The 15678-nt window shown below is 47.9% G+C and overlaps 2 protein-coding genes and 4 non-coding genes across 6 annotated transcripts; all 6 read right to left on the bottom strand.

Moving 5' to 3' along the window:
* Positions 1-5501: 5501 nt before the first annotated feature.
* On the bottom strand, positions 5502-5583 carry TRNAL-AAG (transfer RNA leucine (anticodon AAG)). Its single transcript has one exon. It is a non-coding gene; the product is annotated as a tRNA-Leu (tRNA).
* A 94-nt stretch (positions 5584-5677) lies between these two features.
* On the bottom strand, positions 5678-6750 carry LOC146191826 (uncharacterized). The gene has a single exon (XM_084599993.1). The coding sequence runs from the start codon at positions 6704-6706 to the stop codon at positions 5702-5704; it is 1005 nt and encodes a 334-aa protein (XP_084456119.1). The 5' UTR covers positions 6707-6750; the 3' UTR covers positions 5678-5701.
* A 698-nt stretch (positions 6751-7448) lies between these two features.
* LOC146191825 (uncharacterized) lies at positions 7449-10519 on the bottom strand. The gene has a single exon (XM_084602300.1). It carries the CDS (start codon positions 10489-10491, stop codon positions 9307-9309), a length of 1185 nt encoding a protein of 394 aa, XP_084458426.1. The 5' UTR covers positions 10492-10519; the 3' UTR covers positions 7449-9306.
* Positions 10520-10816: 297 nt separating this feature from the next.
* Positions 10817-10898, bottom strand: TRNAL-AAG (transfer RNA leucine (anticodon AAG)). The gene has a single exon. It is a non-coding gene; the product is annotated as a tRNA-Leu (tRNA).
* Positions 10899-10983: 85 nt separating this feature from the next.
* On the bottom strand, positions 10984-11065 carry TRNAL-AAG (transfer RNA leucine (anticodon AAG)). The gene has a single exon. It is a non-coding gene; the product is annotated as a tRNA-Leu (tRNA).
* A 98-nt stretch (positions 11066-11163) lies between these two features.
* Positions 11164-11245, bottom strand: TRNAL-AAG (transfer RNA leucine (anticodon AAG)). The gene has a single exon. It is a non-coding gene; the product is annotated as a tRNA-Leu (tRNA).
* Positions 11246-15678: the final 4433 nt, after the last annotated feature.

The raw sequence follows: 15678 nt of genomic DNA, 5'->3' as shown, positions 1-15678 counted from the left end.
CTTTCTTCGTTTGCAAATCTAGCAAAGTGCCTTTTCTGACGGTTATTTACACTCAACTTGGGATTGCGGAGCCTATCCACTGCTGGGTTGCTGAATTGTCGGCGCGAAGCGTACTCCTCAATGACTTCGGCAGCTTCAGTTGCCGACTTAATGTCGCCTCGGTCCTGTAACCAATTTCTTTCTTTTTCTGGGAGGCAGCTATAAAACTGCTCCAAAAGAATTCGCTCGACTACAGCGTCCCTATCACTGTAGGAATCAGTGCTCTTTAGCCACTCGCCCAAATTAACTCTTAAATTGTATAGGAATTCAGGGTAACTCTCGTCTCTGGACTTAGTAGCGTTCCGAAAACGTTGTCTGAACGCCTCGGCGCTAAGCCTATACTTTCTCAGAAGGCAAGCTTTGACCTTCTCGTAGTTGTCCGCGTCCTCCTTGCTTAGCCGCGCGACAACCTCCGCTGCCTCGCAGGGCAGAACCGTCAATAATCTCTGAGACCAAGTGTCTCGCTGGAAGGACAGTTTTTCGCAGGTTCGCTCAAAGTTAGCCAGATACAGACCGATATCCCCTGTTATCACATATGGCTGCATGTACTTTGACATCTTGAAATCTGCCTCCTTGTTGAGAAGAGGTACCGCTAGCTGGGGACAATTGCCCGACCTCTTGCTCAACTCTAGTTCTAATTTCCGGAGCTCAATTTCTTGGTCCAGCTTTTTTGCTTCTCTTTCACGCTTCTTTTCCTCTTTTTCCCACTCACGTTCGCGCTCCCTTTCCTCTTTTTCCCTCTCAAGTTCACGCTCACGCCTCTTTTCCTCTTTTTCCCGCTCTTTCTGCTGTCTGAGCTGCTCCTTTTTTTGACCGATGAGGTTCCATGCTTCACTGAGCTCCTCATCATCGGTTCCCAGATCAGTGATTGCCTTTATAATCAAGGGTTTTCGTGCCAAACCACTTGTATCAATTCCCAATTCCTCACACAATTGCAACAGTTCCGGTTTCTGCAGCTTTTGTAGGTCCATGATCGCTCCGAGTGTCGGCTACTTCCAAAACAACTGTGCAAACTACCAAACCTAAAGGCGTTTCCACACTCTCTTTACCAGTTCTAAAATCTAACCCTGTTCTAGAACCTGGTCCACATCAGAAGAAAAGCCAAGCACTCACCCACACATGCGATCGATGTTCCGAGCTGCCCTCTTGTTGGCCGATTGTTGCGCCTGCTTGTTGCTTGAGATGCCACCTCCGATCACAAGATGTGGCTTGTAGATTCTGATCCACCTCGAATCACCAGATGTTGTAGCTTGTAGATCCAGATCCCACCTCCAGTCATCAGATGTTGTGGCTTGTAGATTCAGATCCCAACGCTGGTCACCAGTCGTTGTGCTTGTAGATTCAGATCCCACCGCTGATCACCAGTTGTTGTGGCTTGTAGATTCAGATCCCAACGCTGGTCACCAGTTGTCGTGCTTGTAGATTCAGATCCCACCGCTGCCACCAGTTGTCGTGACGCTGGGGCTATGGCGACCCGGCCTTCACTTGGTAGCGTGCAGAGACTCCGGGTTGAAGAAGGACTGAATCTTCGAAGTTGATAAAATATGTACAAGCAGGTTTACTGGCACTTTGAGAAAACGTATTTACAAGAATATTTACATGAAGAAGAAGGGTACATCAGCAAAATGACAAGCGTTAAGAGTTCATAGCGAGAAGCGACTGGATGAGCCGTTTACCCAGGGCCCAGAGCGACATTTCGTGCTCTGCAGCGTCCTTAAAAACCCCCTATGTCCAGCCCCTCTCTGAAGATGCTGACCAACCAAATCCAGGGCACGCCCCTCAGGTATCAGCATCCAATCGAACACATCACTGCACTGATGGTCTGAAGCACTGACTGGTCCGGCATTCATTCGTTGGGCGTGATCACTTGTTGGCGGGAAAAGCTTGGGAACGACGAGGAGAGGAGGTACATTTCTATTCTTCAGCAAAGAAACCACAGGCTGGTTCTGACAAGGGGTTTTACTTCTCAGAAACCCGAGTGCACGTGGCGCCGCATAGGGCTCCCAACATGGTCCCTTTTCGACAATTGCAAATCTTTCCTGCATTCCCGGGAAATCACTTAATGGCCGTATGAGTCATGCTCCTTTCTTGTCCTGCACGTCAGCGGACATGTCACTCTGTCGTCTCCTTTGGATAGGAGGCATTCATCACTGGAGGATAGCACTTCTCGACTGGAAGGGTGAACAAAAGAAAGAAAGCACTTCCTGCTATTTCCCTCAGGGGGACGTTTCTTTGTGTTTTTCCAGACGTTCTCTTGACAGGGTCAATTTAGCATTTGCAGGTTGTCCACAAAGCAAAACATGCTTACAAAACAGGATTCCTGGAAACAGGCTCACTTAGAGCCATTGGACCATCACCACATATTCACAAAACTTATCCATGCCCACAGGCGAACAATAGAGCGCGCAAATGCGGATGCTTGGTCGTAACAGCCTGTAAGACGACAACTGCCTAAGCTTATCTGGTTGGTCAGTTTTCGGAATAAGTACTGTGTGCGACGATCCGAAAGACGCAGGCAGTGCCTTCAGCTCATACGCTTCATTAAATAAGGCACACAACAAAGGAGATAGCTGTTGCTTGAACGCTTTATAAAAAGCCGCACTCAGGCCATCAGGCCCGGGTGATTTCCCAGGGTTTAAATTTTCTATTGCCTGCTGCACTTCTTTTTCGCTTATTGGCCGCTCCAGTCTTTTTGTTCGTCATCAATTTTTGGCATCGCGTCAAGAAAGGATTCTTTAAAACGGTCCAAATTAACCTCTCGGGACGAAAATAGCTCTTCATAATACTCCCGGAAAGCTTCCGCGATTCCTTCGTTATCGGTTTCTGTGCGTCCTGCCCAATCTACTTCTGCCACGTGATTTCGCCTTGCATTTGCTTTTTCTATTCCCAACGATCTTTTTGTCGGCGTCTCATCCATGGCCAATTTTTCCGCTCTCGCACGCACCAGTGCTCCGCGATAACGGTCTTCGTCATTCAGTTGAAGTATTTGTTTTATTTTTCTAACGTCGTCCATGTATAACCCTGGCGTGTTACACTCCAGGGCTAACAATTTATCTAGCAAAGATCTTAAATGCATTTCATTTTGTTTTTCTTGAAACCGTATGCAGCTGGCCTTTTCTATAGCTTTGATTTTAATTTGTTGCTTACACAGTTCCCATTCTTGACCCAGTTCGTGGGTGTCCTCCTGACAAATATTACCAATTTCTTCTTCTACTAGTCTGGTGAATTGCTCGTCATTCAGCAGTTTATTATTTAACTTCCACAATTCCCAATTAAAACCGCTACCTCCCTTTCTTGGTCCAATTGTACACTGAACCATGCAGTGATCTGAGTACGTTACCGCCAAAACATAATAATCCTGGCATTTTGGAGCCAGTTCTGCGGCCACATAAATTCTGTCAAGGCGGGCGTGGCTAGCACCCTGAAAATGCGTATACTGAACCCGTCGCTCGCTCGTGAGACACTCTGCAACGTCTTCCAGTGCAAACTCGTCAATCAAGCGCGAAAGCACCTCTGTGCTACGATCCCTAAATGTACTAAGGCTAGTTTTGTCACCGGAGCTCAGTACACAATTGAAATCCCCCAGAAAGACAAGTTGCTTATCCGTGTTTAAATACCCTTCAACAAAATCAAACAAAGCAGCCCTCTCATCAACTACCGTAGGTGCATATATACAAACAGCACGCCACTCAGCCGAGCAAAAACTAAAATCGAGGACCACACCCCGACCCGACGGAAAAGAAGCATGCGACTGCACTACAAGACCCGGCAACTTCTTCACAAGCAGGACGCATCCAGCAGAAGTACCGACTGCATGGCTGACAACTGCGTAAAACCGCGACGTGAAACGTTGCACCATGCTCTCGGTCTCTTGTTCACCCTCGACTTTTGTCTCTTGAACTCCAAGTATATCGATGTCATTTTCATTTAAAAGGCGCAGGACCTGGCTCTGCTTCCTTTTTGCTGCTAGACCTCTCACGTTAAGGGTCGCAATCTTTAGTGACAGTACATAAGCCATTTTGTTAGAGTGAAAAGAGGCCAAGAGCATGGTGCTTACCTTTCACGTCTAGCATGGCGCTAGACGCTTTCGTTGTCGCCAGAGTCATGAGGTTGGACTGGCCGACCTAGTGACAGGGGCGGCTTTTCGGCAGCTCTCCTGTCCGTCGAGACATTCGGTCTTGGTTTGAAGGTCGCCCTCCTCCCTATTGGCGTTTTTATCGGCGGCTCGTCGTTGCTAGCTGCCTCTGCCTCATTCGTCTCACTGGCGCTCCCGTCGTGGGCACGCTTCGCAGGGCCCTGGACGTTGGTCGCTCGGCCGCTGCTCCCTTCGAGGGTCCCCCGTCTGCCCGCTGACTCCGGAAGTTCAATTTTTGAGCTCTCGGCATCGCTCACCGTTTCTTTCTCCGACGGTCCGTTGCTTGGCAGTGCCACTTCCCTGTCTGGTCCACCGAGCATCTCGTCGCCACCCCCCGAGGGCACTAACATGCCTGTCGTTGCTGCCATCCTCTCATCCTCTCCGACCCCTTTTGCGGCCTCCTCCGTCTCTGCGACGTCCATTCGGTGTTCCGTCATGTCCGCCCTCGCTGTTGGTGCAGTAGCCACTGCATACGTTCGTACGCAGTCTTCCTCCGAGTGGCCAAACCGCTTACACGTCGCACACCGCGGAATCTTACATTCCCGGCGCACATGACCGGTCCCGCGGCAGCGCAGGCACTGCATGGGCCGCCCAGGCACCACAACAAGGGCCAACTCCCCTGCTACTCTTATCTGGTGAGGCAGATCTTCTATCTTCATCCCAGGCTTCAACTTCAGAAGCACGGTTCTCGTTGTTGAGCCCTTTTCGTGCACTCCCTGGACTCGCCACCGCTCACGGGTCACTTCCGTCACCTCACCGAACGCCGCAAAAGCTGTTCGGATATCCTCATCCGCCACGCCGTGTAACATCCAGTGGAGCCGTAGCTTCACCTGTTGGTCCTCGGGGTCAATGACGATACACCGTCGACCTTTCACTTGAAGCTCCTTGAATACTAGCAGCCGCTTGGTTGCTTCCGTGCTGTTCAAAGTCACCGCCCAGACATGGTTTATTTGGTACGCCCCCAAGGCCACCACGTCTGGGAGCGTATCAATCTTGGCCAGGGCGTCCCGGAATGCTTCAACCCTGAAGGGTCGCACTCGTACGTCACCGTGCAAAAAAACTGTGTTGAAAACAACACGTCCGGTGGGCAGATGCGGCAAAATAATCTGATATTCCTTGTCGTCGTTTTCCTCAAGCCTGTTACCGCGGCCAGCCTGGGCCGCAATCGCCGCTCCGCCGGAGCTCATCATTCTGCGTCCGTACACGCCGGTGGCTGGAAGTAGAATGCTCGGCCACGCTACCCACGGTATGACGCTCTCTGGGGCTGACATTCGAATTAGGAAGGCTAGTCTTGAATTTATTTTAAATAAAAAAGCTTAAAATTATGTGGCAGCGGTGGGATTCGAACCCACGCCCCCGAAGAGACTGGTGCCTTAAACCAGCGCCTTAGACCGCTCGGCCACGCTACCTTTTCTTTTTTTTTTTTTTTTTCTTTTTTTTTTTTTCTTTATTACCAGGCTTATGGCAAGTACAAAACACAAAATCAATGATAAAAGAGTCGCCAATCCTTCGGCTGACACATGTGATTTAAAATTGCTTGATGCCAACCAACTGGTCAAGTATATTCATCCATTCCGGTGGATCAGGCTCGCTTTTGTACACATCTCGGATATACGCCACGCTCTCCACGAAATTTTCTCTAACAGGTCGCGTATTGACGTCCGCATGACGCACTTGCATTCTAGTCTTCCATATACTATGGAGGCTAAGGAGCATTATCATATCGTATGGGGTTTCTTGATTTTCAACTGGCAGGAAGCGTATACCGTAGGGATCTATTGGGAGTTCTTTTTTTATTGTTCTTTGAAGAACATCCCAATGAAATATCGGGTCCCAGCAGTCTATAAAGACATGCTCAACTGTTTCGGGTTTCTTGCAGAGGAGGCAATTGGTTGTCCACGGGACAAATATTCCTTTTTTTTCCAGCCAAACTTTGACTGGAAGCGTCCCGGTATGTAATTTGAAGAAAAACGACTTTGTCGTAGGCTTAACTGGCATCCTCTTTACTCTCTTCAAGACGTCCTGTCCTGGGCCTCCATAGTATACAGAACGGTACACAGGCACAGGTAGCATAATGTCTATAAGGTCTGTATACAGTTTGCGCCTTGAAACTGAAGAAAGATATTCCATTGAAAATCGGACACTCAGCATTCTGAATGCAAGAACAACCTCACGTAAGTAACCAGAGACCGTGGTACAGGGATCTAAAAATGACGTGACAATGAATTGTGGTAGCATATTGCACATTCTTATTTGTAAAACAGTTCGCAAAAACGGGTCTTGCTGGTCTCGAAGATATAGAAACCGAGATACTATCTGGCGTAAAAACAAATGAACGAGACCAAGGCCTCCGTATCTAACAGGCCGAAACAAATTTGTGCGGCTCATTCTTTCCCATGTGGGGGACCAAATAAACACAGAAAAAATGCGATGTACTTTTTGTACATGGACCCGTGACATAGATAAGACATTCATTATATACCATATTTTGGAAAGCAAGAAAACATTACAGATGCTAGCCCGCGCGAACATAGATAAATCCCTTCCTTGCCATCCTTCCACTTTTTCCCGTATTCGGTTGGTTTCCTCTGCCCACTGTCGCTCAGTGTCACGATAACAGCAAAGCGGCGCGCCAAGGTACTTTGTAGGTAATTCCGCCCACTTCATGAAAGCGAAATACTCGGGTTTATTATCCCATTGTCCGTGCCAAAAGCCTGAGCTTTTTTCCCAATTAATTTGGCAGCCTGTCTGTTTGCAATATTTCCCCGTAATGGTAACAACTTTCCGAACGCTGTCTTTATCTGAACAGAAGACGGCAATATCATCCGCATAAGCTAGGACCTTAACATGAGCGTCGTAAAGCTTAAAACCGAACACCTTATTGCTGTGAAGCAAAGCTAAACACATTGGCTCGAGGTACATTCCAAATAGCAGGGGCGACAGCGGGCAGCCCTGTCTTACCGACGAGCGCACTGGCACGCTTTCAGTAAGAGTACCATTTACAATCACACGTGTCGTGCAACATGCGTATGACATCTTAACGCCTTCTAGTATGACTCGACCGACGTTGGTGTGCTCAAGAATACTAAGTAAAACCACGTGCGATACGCGGTCAAAAGCTTTTGCTAAATCGAGTTGCAGCATAGCAACACGGCCTTCACAAACATCGCAACATTCCAGAACATTACGGGCGACATGAATATTTGTAGCTATTGTGCGGCCTTTGATGCCACATGTTTGGTGTGGACCTACCAAAAGCTTTATTACAGTTTGTAGTCGGTTTGCTAAGACTTTAGTGTAGATTTTGTAGTCTGTGTTGGTAAGGCTAATTGGACGGTACGACCCCACCAACAACCGCTGCTCGGGATCATCAGTTTTGGGTATCAAAGTAATATGGGAAGCCCCAAAGGACAGTGGCACTCTTTGCTTTTCATGCGCTTCCGAGATCACACGGTGTAACAGAAGGGCCACTGGTGTTCTAAACACCTTGTAAAAATTTGCTGTTAACCCATCCGGTCCAGGGGCTTTACCAGATTGTAAGCCATCGATTGCACTTTCAATTTCGCTAATGGTAATTGGTTCTTCAAGTCGCGCTTTTGTCTCATCATCAAGCGATGGCATAAGCGGTAAAAACTCTTTTTCAAACCCGTCTTGGACATCTCTTTCACGGCCTAACAACTCGCTGAAATATTCAACAAAAGCTTGCTCTATGATTTTACTGTCTGAAATTACCTCGCCTTGGTATCGTATCTGTTTAATTTCTTTCCGGCACGCGTACCTTTTCTCGTCCGATAAGGCGCGTTTTGTTGGCGTTTCGCCTGCCCACAGCTTTTGAGCTCGCGCTCTTATCACCGCCGCTTTGTACTCGTTCGTGTCAATCTGTTGCAAGCGGCTCTTTACTTCTCTCATTTCCTTCGAACAGCTTCCTGGCTTGTCGCTTTCAATGGCCAAAAGAAATTCAAGACGTTCATGTAATTGCTTTTCTTCATTGTTGCGCTTGAACTTATTGATGCAGCTTCTCTCAATAGCTTTTATTTTTACGCGCTGCTTGAATTCATCCCATTCGGCAACAGCGTTTGCCGAATTAGCCTGAATAATATATTTTATTTGTTCATCTACGTAGTTAATAAATTCTTCGTCTTCTAAAAGCTTGTCATTCTGCTTCCATAGATCCCAGCTAAATTTCGGTTTTTCCTTCCTTGTTCCGACAGTTGCAATTACTAGGCAATGATCACTAAACTGTACAGGTACGACCTCATATTTGGTACACAGCGGCAAAAGCTCTAGAGAAACATATATTCTGTCAAGTCTTGCATGACTTTCATTCTGAAAATGCGTAAATAGTGGACGCATACCATCTGTTAGAGCTGCCCCCACATCTTCCAAATTGCATTCTTGTACAATCTGATTAAGCGCTAACGCACTCTTGTCCCTAAGAGGCAGCTTTTTTAAACGATCAGCAACGCTACAGACACAGTTAAAGTCTCCTAACAGGATTACTTTCTTGTCGCATGAAAGATACTGATAAAGATTATCAAAAAACACTGCGCGGTCAGCCTCAACGTTTGGCGCATAAACACAAACTGCTCGCCAGTTGCACGCATGGAAGAAAAAATCTACGACAAGAAAACGCCCATTTTCACAAATGACGACAGATTCAGGGACAACTGTTATGTCGTTGCGAATAAAAAGAACGCAACCCCCTGATGTACCAAGAGCATGGCAAACACATACGTTGTAGCGGGTCTGAAAGGGCGCCACCATACGATCTGTTTGCTCAACACTTTCGATCTTTGTTTCTTGGACAGCTATTAGGTCAAGTTCTTTTTCCAAGAGAAGTCTTTTAAGCTGGTACTGTTTTTTTCTTGCTCCCAGTCCTCTTACGTTTAATGTGGCAATACGTAGCACTATCTTATTGCTAGGATCCATGATTTAGTTTGAATATTTGAACGTATGGTGACGGCCTTTGCTGGTAAAAAACAAACAAACAAAAAAAGCTTACTGAACTTAGTTGCATATGCTCTTCATAATGCAGACACATAGTTGCACCAGACAGTAGCCAGAAACTGTCTTCACAAAGTCCCCTCAGCATCTTCCAACGCAGCCAGCAACAATGCACAGATTCACGATAGTTACGGTGGCGGTTTTCCCGCTGACCGTGTATCAGGCGGGATGTTGGGGCGCGGCTTAAAACTCGGCCGTCTGGTCGAAGCCGCTTTTGGTGGCGGTTCATCTCCAATGCTGCTTCCTGGCGTCCCCGATGCGTCGCTTGTTGCATCCCGTGGACGCTTTCCCGCTAGACTACCGGTTGCATCTTCCGCGACGTCCATGGTTTCACCTTGCTGATGCATCTCGTGTGATGAATCTTCAGCAAGTGGCCTGTCCTTTCCTTCTGTTGAAGTTGTTTTGTTGGCAGAAGCTACCGTCTGCTGAGTCTCGGTTGAATTGTCCACTTCAGGGGTCGTCTTCTGCTCAGATCCTGAAGCAGCTGACTGTGTTTCTTCCACATCAGTTACATTTTTTGCTGCCTCTTCAGATTCAACCTCGTCCATGAGCAGATCGGACGTATCCATTCTGCTCACGGGGCCTGCAGCGCTGGCATATGTGCGGGTGCATTGGGTCTCTTCATGTCCATACCTTCGGCACGCACCGCAACGTGGTACTTTACACTGCCGTCGGATGTGACCAGTAGAATGGCACCGGAGGCAGAGTGGCGGTCGTCCCGATACAACCACAAGTGTCAACTCGCCTGCAACAATAACTTGGTGTGGAAGGTCGTCAAGCTTTATCCCTGGCTTGAGCTTGAGGGACACCAACCTCGTAGTTGAGCCTTTATCGGCGACACCTTGAACGCGCCATCGCTCTCTCGTGACATCACTGACTGTTCCGTATGGCGCAAAAGCAAGCCTCACGTCTTCGTCAGTCACGCCATGAAGAAGCCAGTGCAATTTCATACGCACGCATTGGTTCACCGGGTCAATAACAAGGCACCGATGCTCTTTAACCTTCAGCTCGCCTGCATTCAAAATCTTCTTCACACCTTCCGCATCCTTGAAAGTTACCGCCCATACATGGCTCATTCGATACGCCCCCAGAGCGATAACGTCTGGGAGCAGCGACATTCCGGCTAGCGCATCGCGAAAGTCTTCCACCCTGTATGGGCGGGCCCTTATGTCAGCGTGCTGAAAAATAGAATTCAAAACTACTCGCCCGGTTGGCAGACTTGGCAGGATAACCTGGTATTCCTTGTCAGATGCAAAACCCTCGTTTCCGCGGCCTGACATGGCCGCTGAAGCCGCTCCTGAGGAGCCCTGCATCCTGCGTCCGTTCACTGGCGTGGCCGGAAGCAGAATCCTACCTTTTCTTTTTCTTTTTTTTACACAGAATGACGCAGTATGGCACTGACGTCCGAATTAGGAAGGCTAGTCTTGAATTTATTTTAAACCAAAAAGCTTAAAAGTTTGTGGCAGCGGTGGGATTCCAACCCACGCCCCCGAAGAGACTGGTGCCTTAAACCAGCTCCTTAGACCGCTCGGCCACGCTACTTTTTTTTTTTACACAGAATGACGCAGTCTGGCACTGACGTCCAAATTAGGAAGGCTAGTCTTGAATTTATTTTAAACCAAAAAGCTTAAAAGTTTGTGGCAGCGGTGGGATTCGAACCCACGCCCCCGAAGAGACTGGTGCCTTAAACCAGTGCCTTAGACCGCTCGGCCACGCTACCCACGGTATGACGCTCTCTGGGGCTGACATTCGAATTAGGAAGGCTAGTCTTGAATTTATTTTAAATAAAAAACCTTAAAATTATGTGGCAGCGGTGGGATTCGAACCCACGCCCCCGAAGAGACTGGTGCCTTAAACCAGCGCCTTAGACCGCTCGGCCACGCTACTTTTTTTTTTTTTACACAGAATGACGCAGTCTGGCACTGACGTCCAAATTAGGAAGGCTAGTCTTGAATTTATTTTAAACTAAAAAGCTTAAAGGTTTGTGGCAGCGGTGGGATTCGAACCCACGCGCCCGAAGAGACTGGTGCCTTAAACCAGCGCCTTAGACCGCTCGGCCACGCTACCCACGGTATGACACTCTCTGGGGCTGACATTCGAATTAGGAAGGCTAGTCTTGAATTTATTTTAAATAAGAAAGCTTAAAATTATGTGGCAGCGGTGGGATTCGAACCCACGCCCCCGAAGAGACTGGTGCCTTAAACCAGCGCCTTAGACCGCTCGGCCACGCTTTTTTTTTTTCTTTATTGCCTGTCTTTGACACAAATACACCGCACTGGAACTCAGAACAACATGAACAAAGGAATAATATATGTACACAAAACTAGTTCGCGTTGCCTAACCCCCACTGAGGGGCAGGCATTGTCATGTTAAAATTCCTTGAGCGCCGTCAAAGGTTACAGCTTTGACAGCCACTCAGGAGCACATGGTTGCAATTTAAGCACTTCGAGCCATCGCCGCACACTTTCGCGGAAATACATGCGGGCTGGCCGTGCATCTGGATCGCAGTGATAACCAGCCATTCGTGCGCGCCATATACTGTGGAGGCACATTAACATAACCTGGTCTAACGGCATATCATCATGTTTATCCAATGGTAAATACCTAATGCCATGGGAACCAAGTGGCAACTGCTTTTTTATTGTCCTTTGCAGAACATCCCACAAATATACCCCCTCCCAGCAATGCAAAAATACGTGATCTATTGTCTCTGGCTGTTTGCAGATGAGACATTGGGCCCCCCACGGTAGGAACATACCCTTTTCCTCCATAAATGATTTTACACACAAAGTACCGGTATGTAGCATAAAGAAAAACGTTTTAGCTCCCGTAGCAACTTGCATTTTCTTTACGCGTTTTAATACATTACTTCCTGTGCCTCCATAGTATAAAGCTCGGTACAAGGGCACCGGGAACACCATTTCACAGACATCCTTGTATAACGTTCTCCTGTTAACATTACTTAAATACTCTTTCGAAAAACGTGCGCTTACGAATTTCACGCTCACAACAATTTCCCTAAAGAATCCAAAAACAGAGCCCGGCATACATTGAGTATAAACTACGAAATCAGCCAACGCTCGACCAAGTCTTTGTTGACACACTGTGCGCAGGAATGGATCACTGGCATCCCTAAAAAACATAAACCGGTTGACAATCTGTCGCACAAACAAATGACCCAGACCAAGCCCCCCATGCTTCACCTGCCGGAACAAATTTGTCCGACTGCACCTCTCCCAACTCGAGGCCCAAACAAACACCGCAAAAACTCGATGCAATTTTTGCACATTTACACGGGAGCAATGCAACACTTGCATTACATACCATAACTTACTAATTAAAAACAGGTTGCAAACTGCGGCTCTTGCAAATATTGATAATTGAGCGCTTTTCCATTTCTCCGCTTTTTCACGGGTTTCTCTGACCTGCTCTAGCCAGTATGGCTCGCTTTCCTTGTAGAATTCCAAGGGCACACCCAAGTACTTTGCAGGCGTTGTAACCCACGACACATTAGCGAAAGTGTCGGGGGTCAGCTGCCATTCTCCGTGCCAAAATCCCAGGCACTTACCCCAGTTAACTTTACTCCCTGTGACTTTGCTAAAATGTTTTACCACATCCACTGCCCTCTTTATACTCTGCTTATTCACACAAAAAACCGCAACGTCGTCTGCGTAAGCCAGCAATTTGACTTCTGACTCCTGCAGTCGAAAACCATCAATGTCATTGTTTTGTAGGATGCTTAAACACAATGTTTCAATATAAAGGCCGAACAAAAGAGGGCTGAGGGGGCAACCTTGGCGCACCGAACGTCGTACGTTGATGGGGGCCCCCAGTGACTTATTGACAATTAATCTCGTAGTGCAGTCACGGTACGCCAAGGCCACTCCCTCTCGAATAACAGAGCCGACATTAACATAGTCTAATATACTGAACAGAATAGTATGTGCCACACAATCAAAAGCTTTCTCCAAGTCCAACTGCAGTAACGCAACACGTGCATGAGTTGCATCGCAGCATTCAAGCACACTTCGAGCTTTGTGAATGTTCTGAAAGATAGATCGCCCTTTGATACCGCACGTTTGGTGAGGGCCCACTAGTTCGCATATAACCGTTTGTAATCTGCCAGCAAGTACCTTCATATAAATCTTGTAATCAACGTTTGTCAGAGCTATGGGCCTGTAAGACGACAACTGCCTAAGCTTATCTGGTTGGTCAGTTTTCGGAATAAGTACTGTGTGCGACGATCCGAAAGACGCAGGCAGTGCCTTCAGTTCATACGCATCATTAAATAAGGCACACAACAAAGGAGATAGCTGTCCCTTGAACGCTTTATAAAAAGCCGCACTCAGGCCATCAGGCCCGGGTGATTTCCCTGGGTTTAAATTTTCTATTGCCTGCTGCACTTCTTGCTCGCTTATTGGCCGCTCCAGTCTTTCTTTTTGTTCTTCATCAATTTTTGGCATCGCGTCAAGAAAGGATTCTTTAAAACGGTCCAAATTAACCTCTCGGGACGAAAATAGCTCTTCATAATACTCCCGGAAAGCTTTCGCGATTCCTTCGTTATCGGTTTCTGTGCGTCCTGCCCAATCTACCTCTGCCACGTGATGTCGCCTTGCATTTGCTTTTTCTATTCCCAACGATCTTTTTGTCGGCGTCTCATCCATGGCCAATTTTTCCGCTCTCGCACGCACCACTGCTCCGCGATAACGGTCTTCGTCATTCAGTTGAAGTCTTTGCTTTATTTTTCTAACGTCGTCCATGTATAACCCTGGCGTGTTACACTCCAGGGCTAACAATTTATCTAGCAAAGATCTTAAATGCATTTCATTTTGTTTTTCTTGAAACCGTATGCAGCTGGCTTTTTCTATAGCTTTGATTTTAATTTGTTGCTTACAGAGTTCCCATTCTTGACCCAGTTCGTGGGTGTCCTCCTGACAAATCTTACCAATTTCTTCTTCTACTAGTCTCGTGAATTGCTCGTCATTCAGCAGTTTATTATTTAACTTCCACAATTCCCAATTAAAACCGCTACCTCCCTTTCTTGTTCCAATTGTAAACTGAACCATGCAGTGATCTGAGTACGTTACCGCCAAAACATAATACTCCTGGCATTTTGGGGCCAGTTCTGCGGACACATAAATCCTGTCAAGGCGGGCGTGGCTAGCACCCTGAAAATGAGTATACTGAACCCGTCGCTCGCTCGTGAGACACTCTGCAACGTCTTCCAGTGCAAACTCGTCAATCAAGCGCGAAAGTACCTCTGTGCTACGATCCCTAAATGTACGATGGCTAGTTTTGTCACCGGAGCTCAGTACACAATTGAAATCTCCCAGAAAGACAAGTTGCTTATCCGTGTTTAAATACCCTTCAACAAAATCAAACAAAGCAGCCCTCTCCTCAACTACCGTAGGTGCATATATACAAACAGCACGCCACTCAGCCGAGCAAAAACTAAAATCGAGGACCACACCCCGACCCGACTGAAAAGAAGCATGCGACTGCACTACAAGACCCGGCAACTTCTTCACAAACAAGACGCATCCAGCAGAAGTACCGACTGCATGGCTGACAACTGCGTAAAACCGCGACGTGAAACGTTGCACCATGCCCTCGGTCTCTTGTTCACCCTCGACTTTTGTCTCTTGAACTCCAAGTATATCGATGTCATTTTCATTTAAAAGGCGCAGGACTTGGCTCTGCTTCCTTTTCGCTGCTAGACCTCTCACGTTAAGGGTCGCAATCTTTAGTGACAGTTCATAAGCCATTTTCTTAGAGTGAAAAGAGGCCAAGAGCATGGTGCTTACCTCTCACGTCTAGCATGGCGCTAGACGCTTTCGTTGACACTAGAGCCATGAGGTTGGACTGGCAGACCTTGTGACAGGGGCGGCTTTTCGGCAGCTCTCCTGTCCGTCGAGACATTTGGTCTTGGTTTGAAGGTCGCCCTCCTCCCTATTGGTGTTTTTATCGGCGGCTCGTCGTTGCTAGCTGCCTCTGCCTTGCTTAACTCACTTGTGCTCTCGTCGTGGGCACGCTTCGCAGGGCCTTGGACGTTGGTCGCTCGGCCGCTGCTCTTTTCAAGGGTTTCCTGTCGGCCCGCAGACTCCGGAAGTTCAGTTTTTGAGCTCTCGGCATCGCTCACCCTTTCTTCCTCTGACGGTCCGTTGTTCGGTAGCGTGACTTCCTTGTCTGGCCTACTGATTATCTCGTCACCGCCCCCCGGGGGCACTAACATGCCTGTAGTTGCTGTTAGCTTTTCAGCTTCTCCGACCCCCTTTGCGGCCTCTTCTGTCTCTGCGACATCCATTTGGAGCTCCGTCATGTCCGCCCTCGCTGTCGGTGCAGTGGCCACTGCATACGTCCGTACGCAATCTTCCTCGGAGTGGCCAAAACGCTTACATGTCGAACACCGCGGAATTTTACATTCCCGGCGCACATGACCGGTCCCGCGGCAGCGCAGGCACTGCATTGGCCGCCCAGGCACCACAACAGGGGCCAACTCC

The sequence above is a fragment of the Amblyomma maculatum genome, chromosome 4 (genome assembly GCF_055883805.1).
Source record: "Amblyomma maculatum isolate TAMU_Amacu chromosome 4, ASM5588380v1, whole genome shotgun sequence".
In the NCBI taxonomy this organism is placed as follows: domain Eukaryota; kingdom Metazoa; phylum Arthropoda; class Arachnida; order Ixodida; family Ixodidae; genus Amblyomma; species Amblyomma maculatum.
This window is presented reverse-complemented; position numbering and strand designations above follow the sequence as displayed.

Bases quoted from the DNA above. Each gene is read 5' to 3' on its own strand.
- LOC146191826 (XM_084599993.1), bottom strand. From the start codon at position 6,706: ATGTTCGCGCGGGCTAGCATCTGTAATGTTTTCTTGCTTTCCAAAATA.
- LOC146191825 (XM_084602300.1), bottom strand. From the start codon at position 10,491: ATGCAGGGCTCCTCAGGAGCGGCTTCAGCGGCCATGTCAGGCCGCGGA.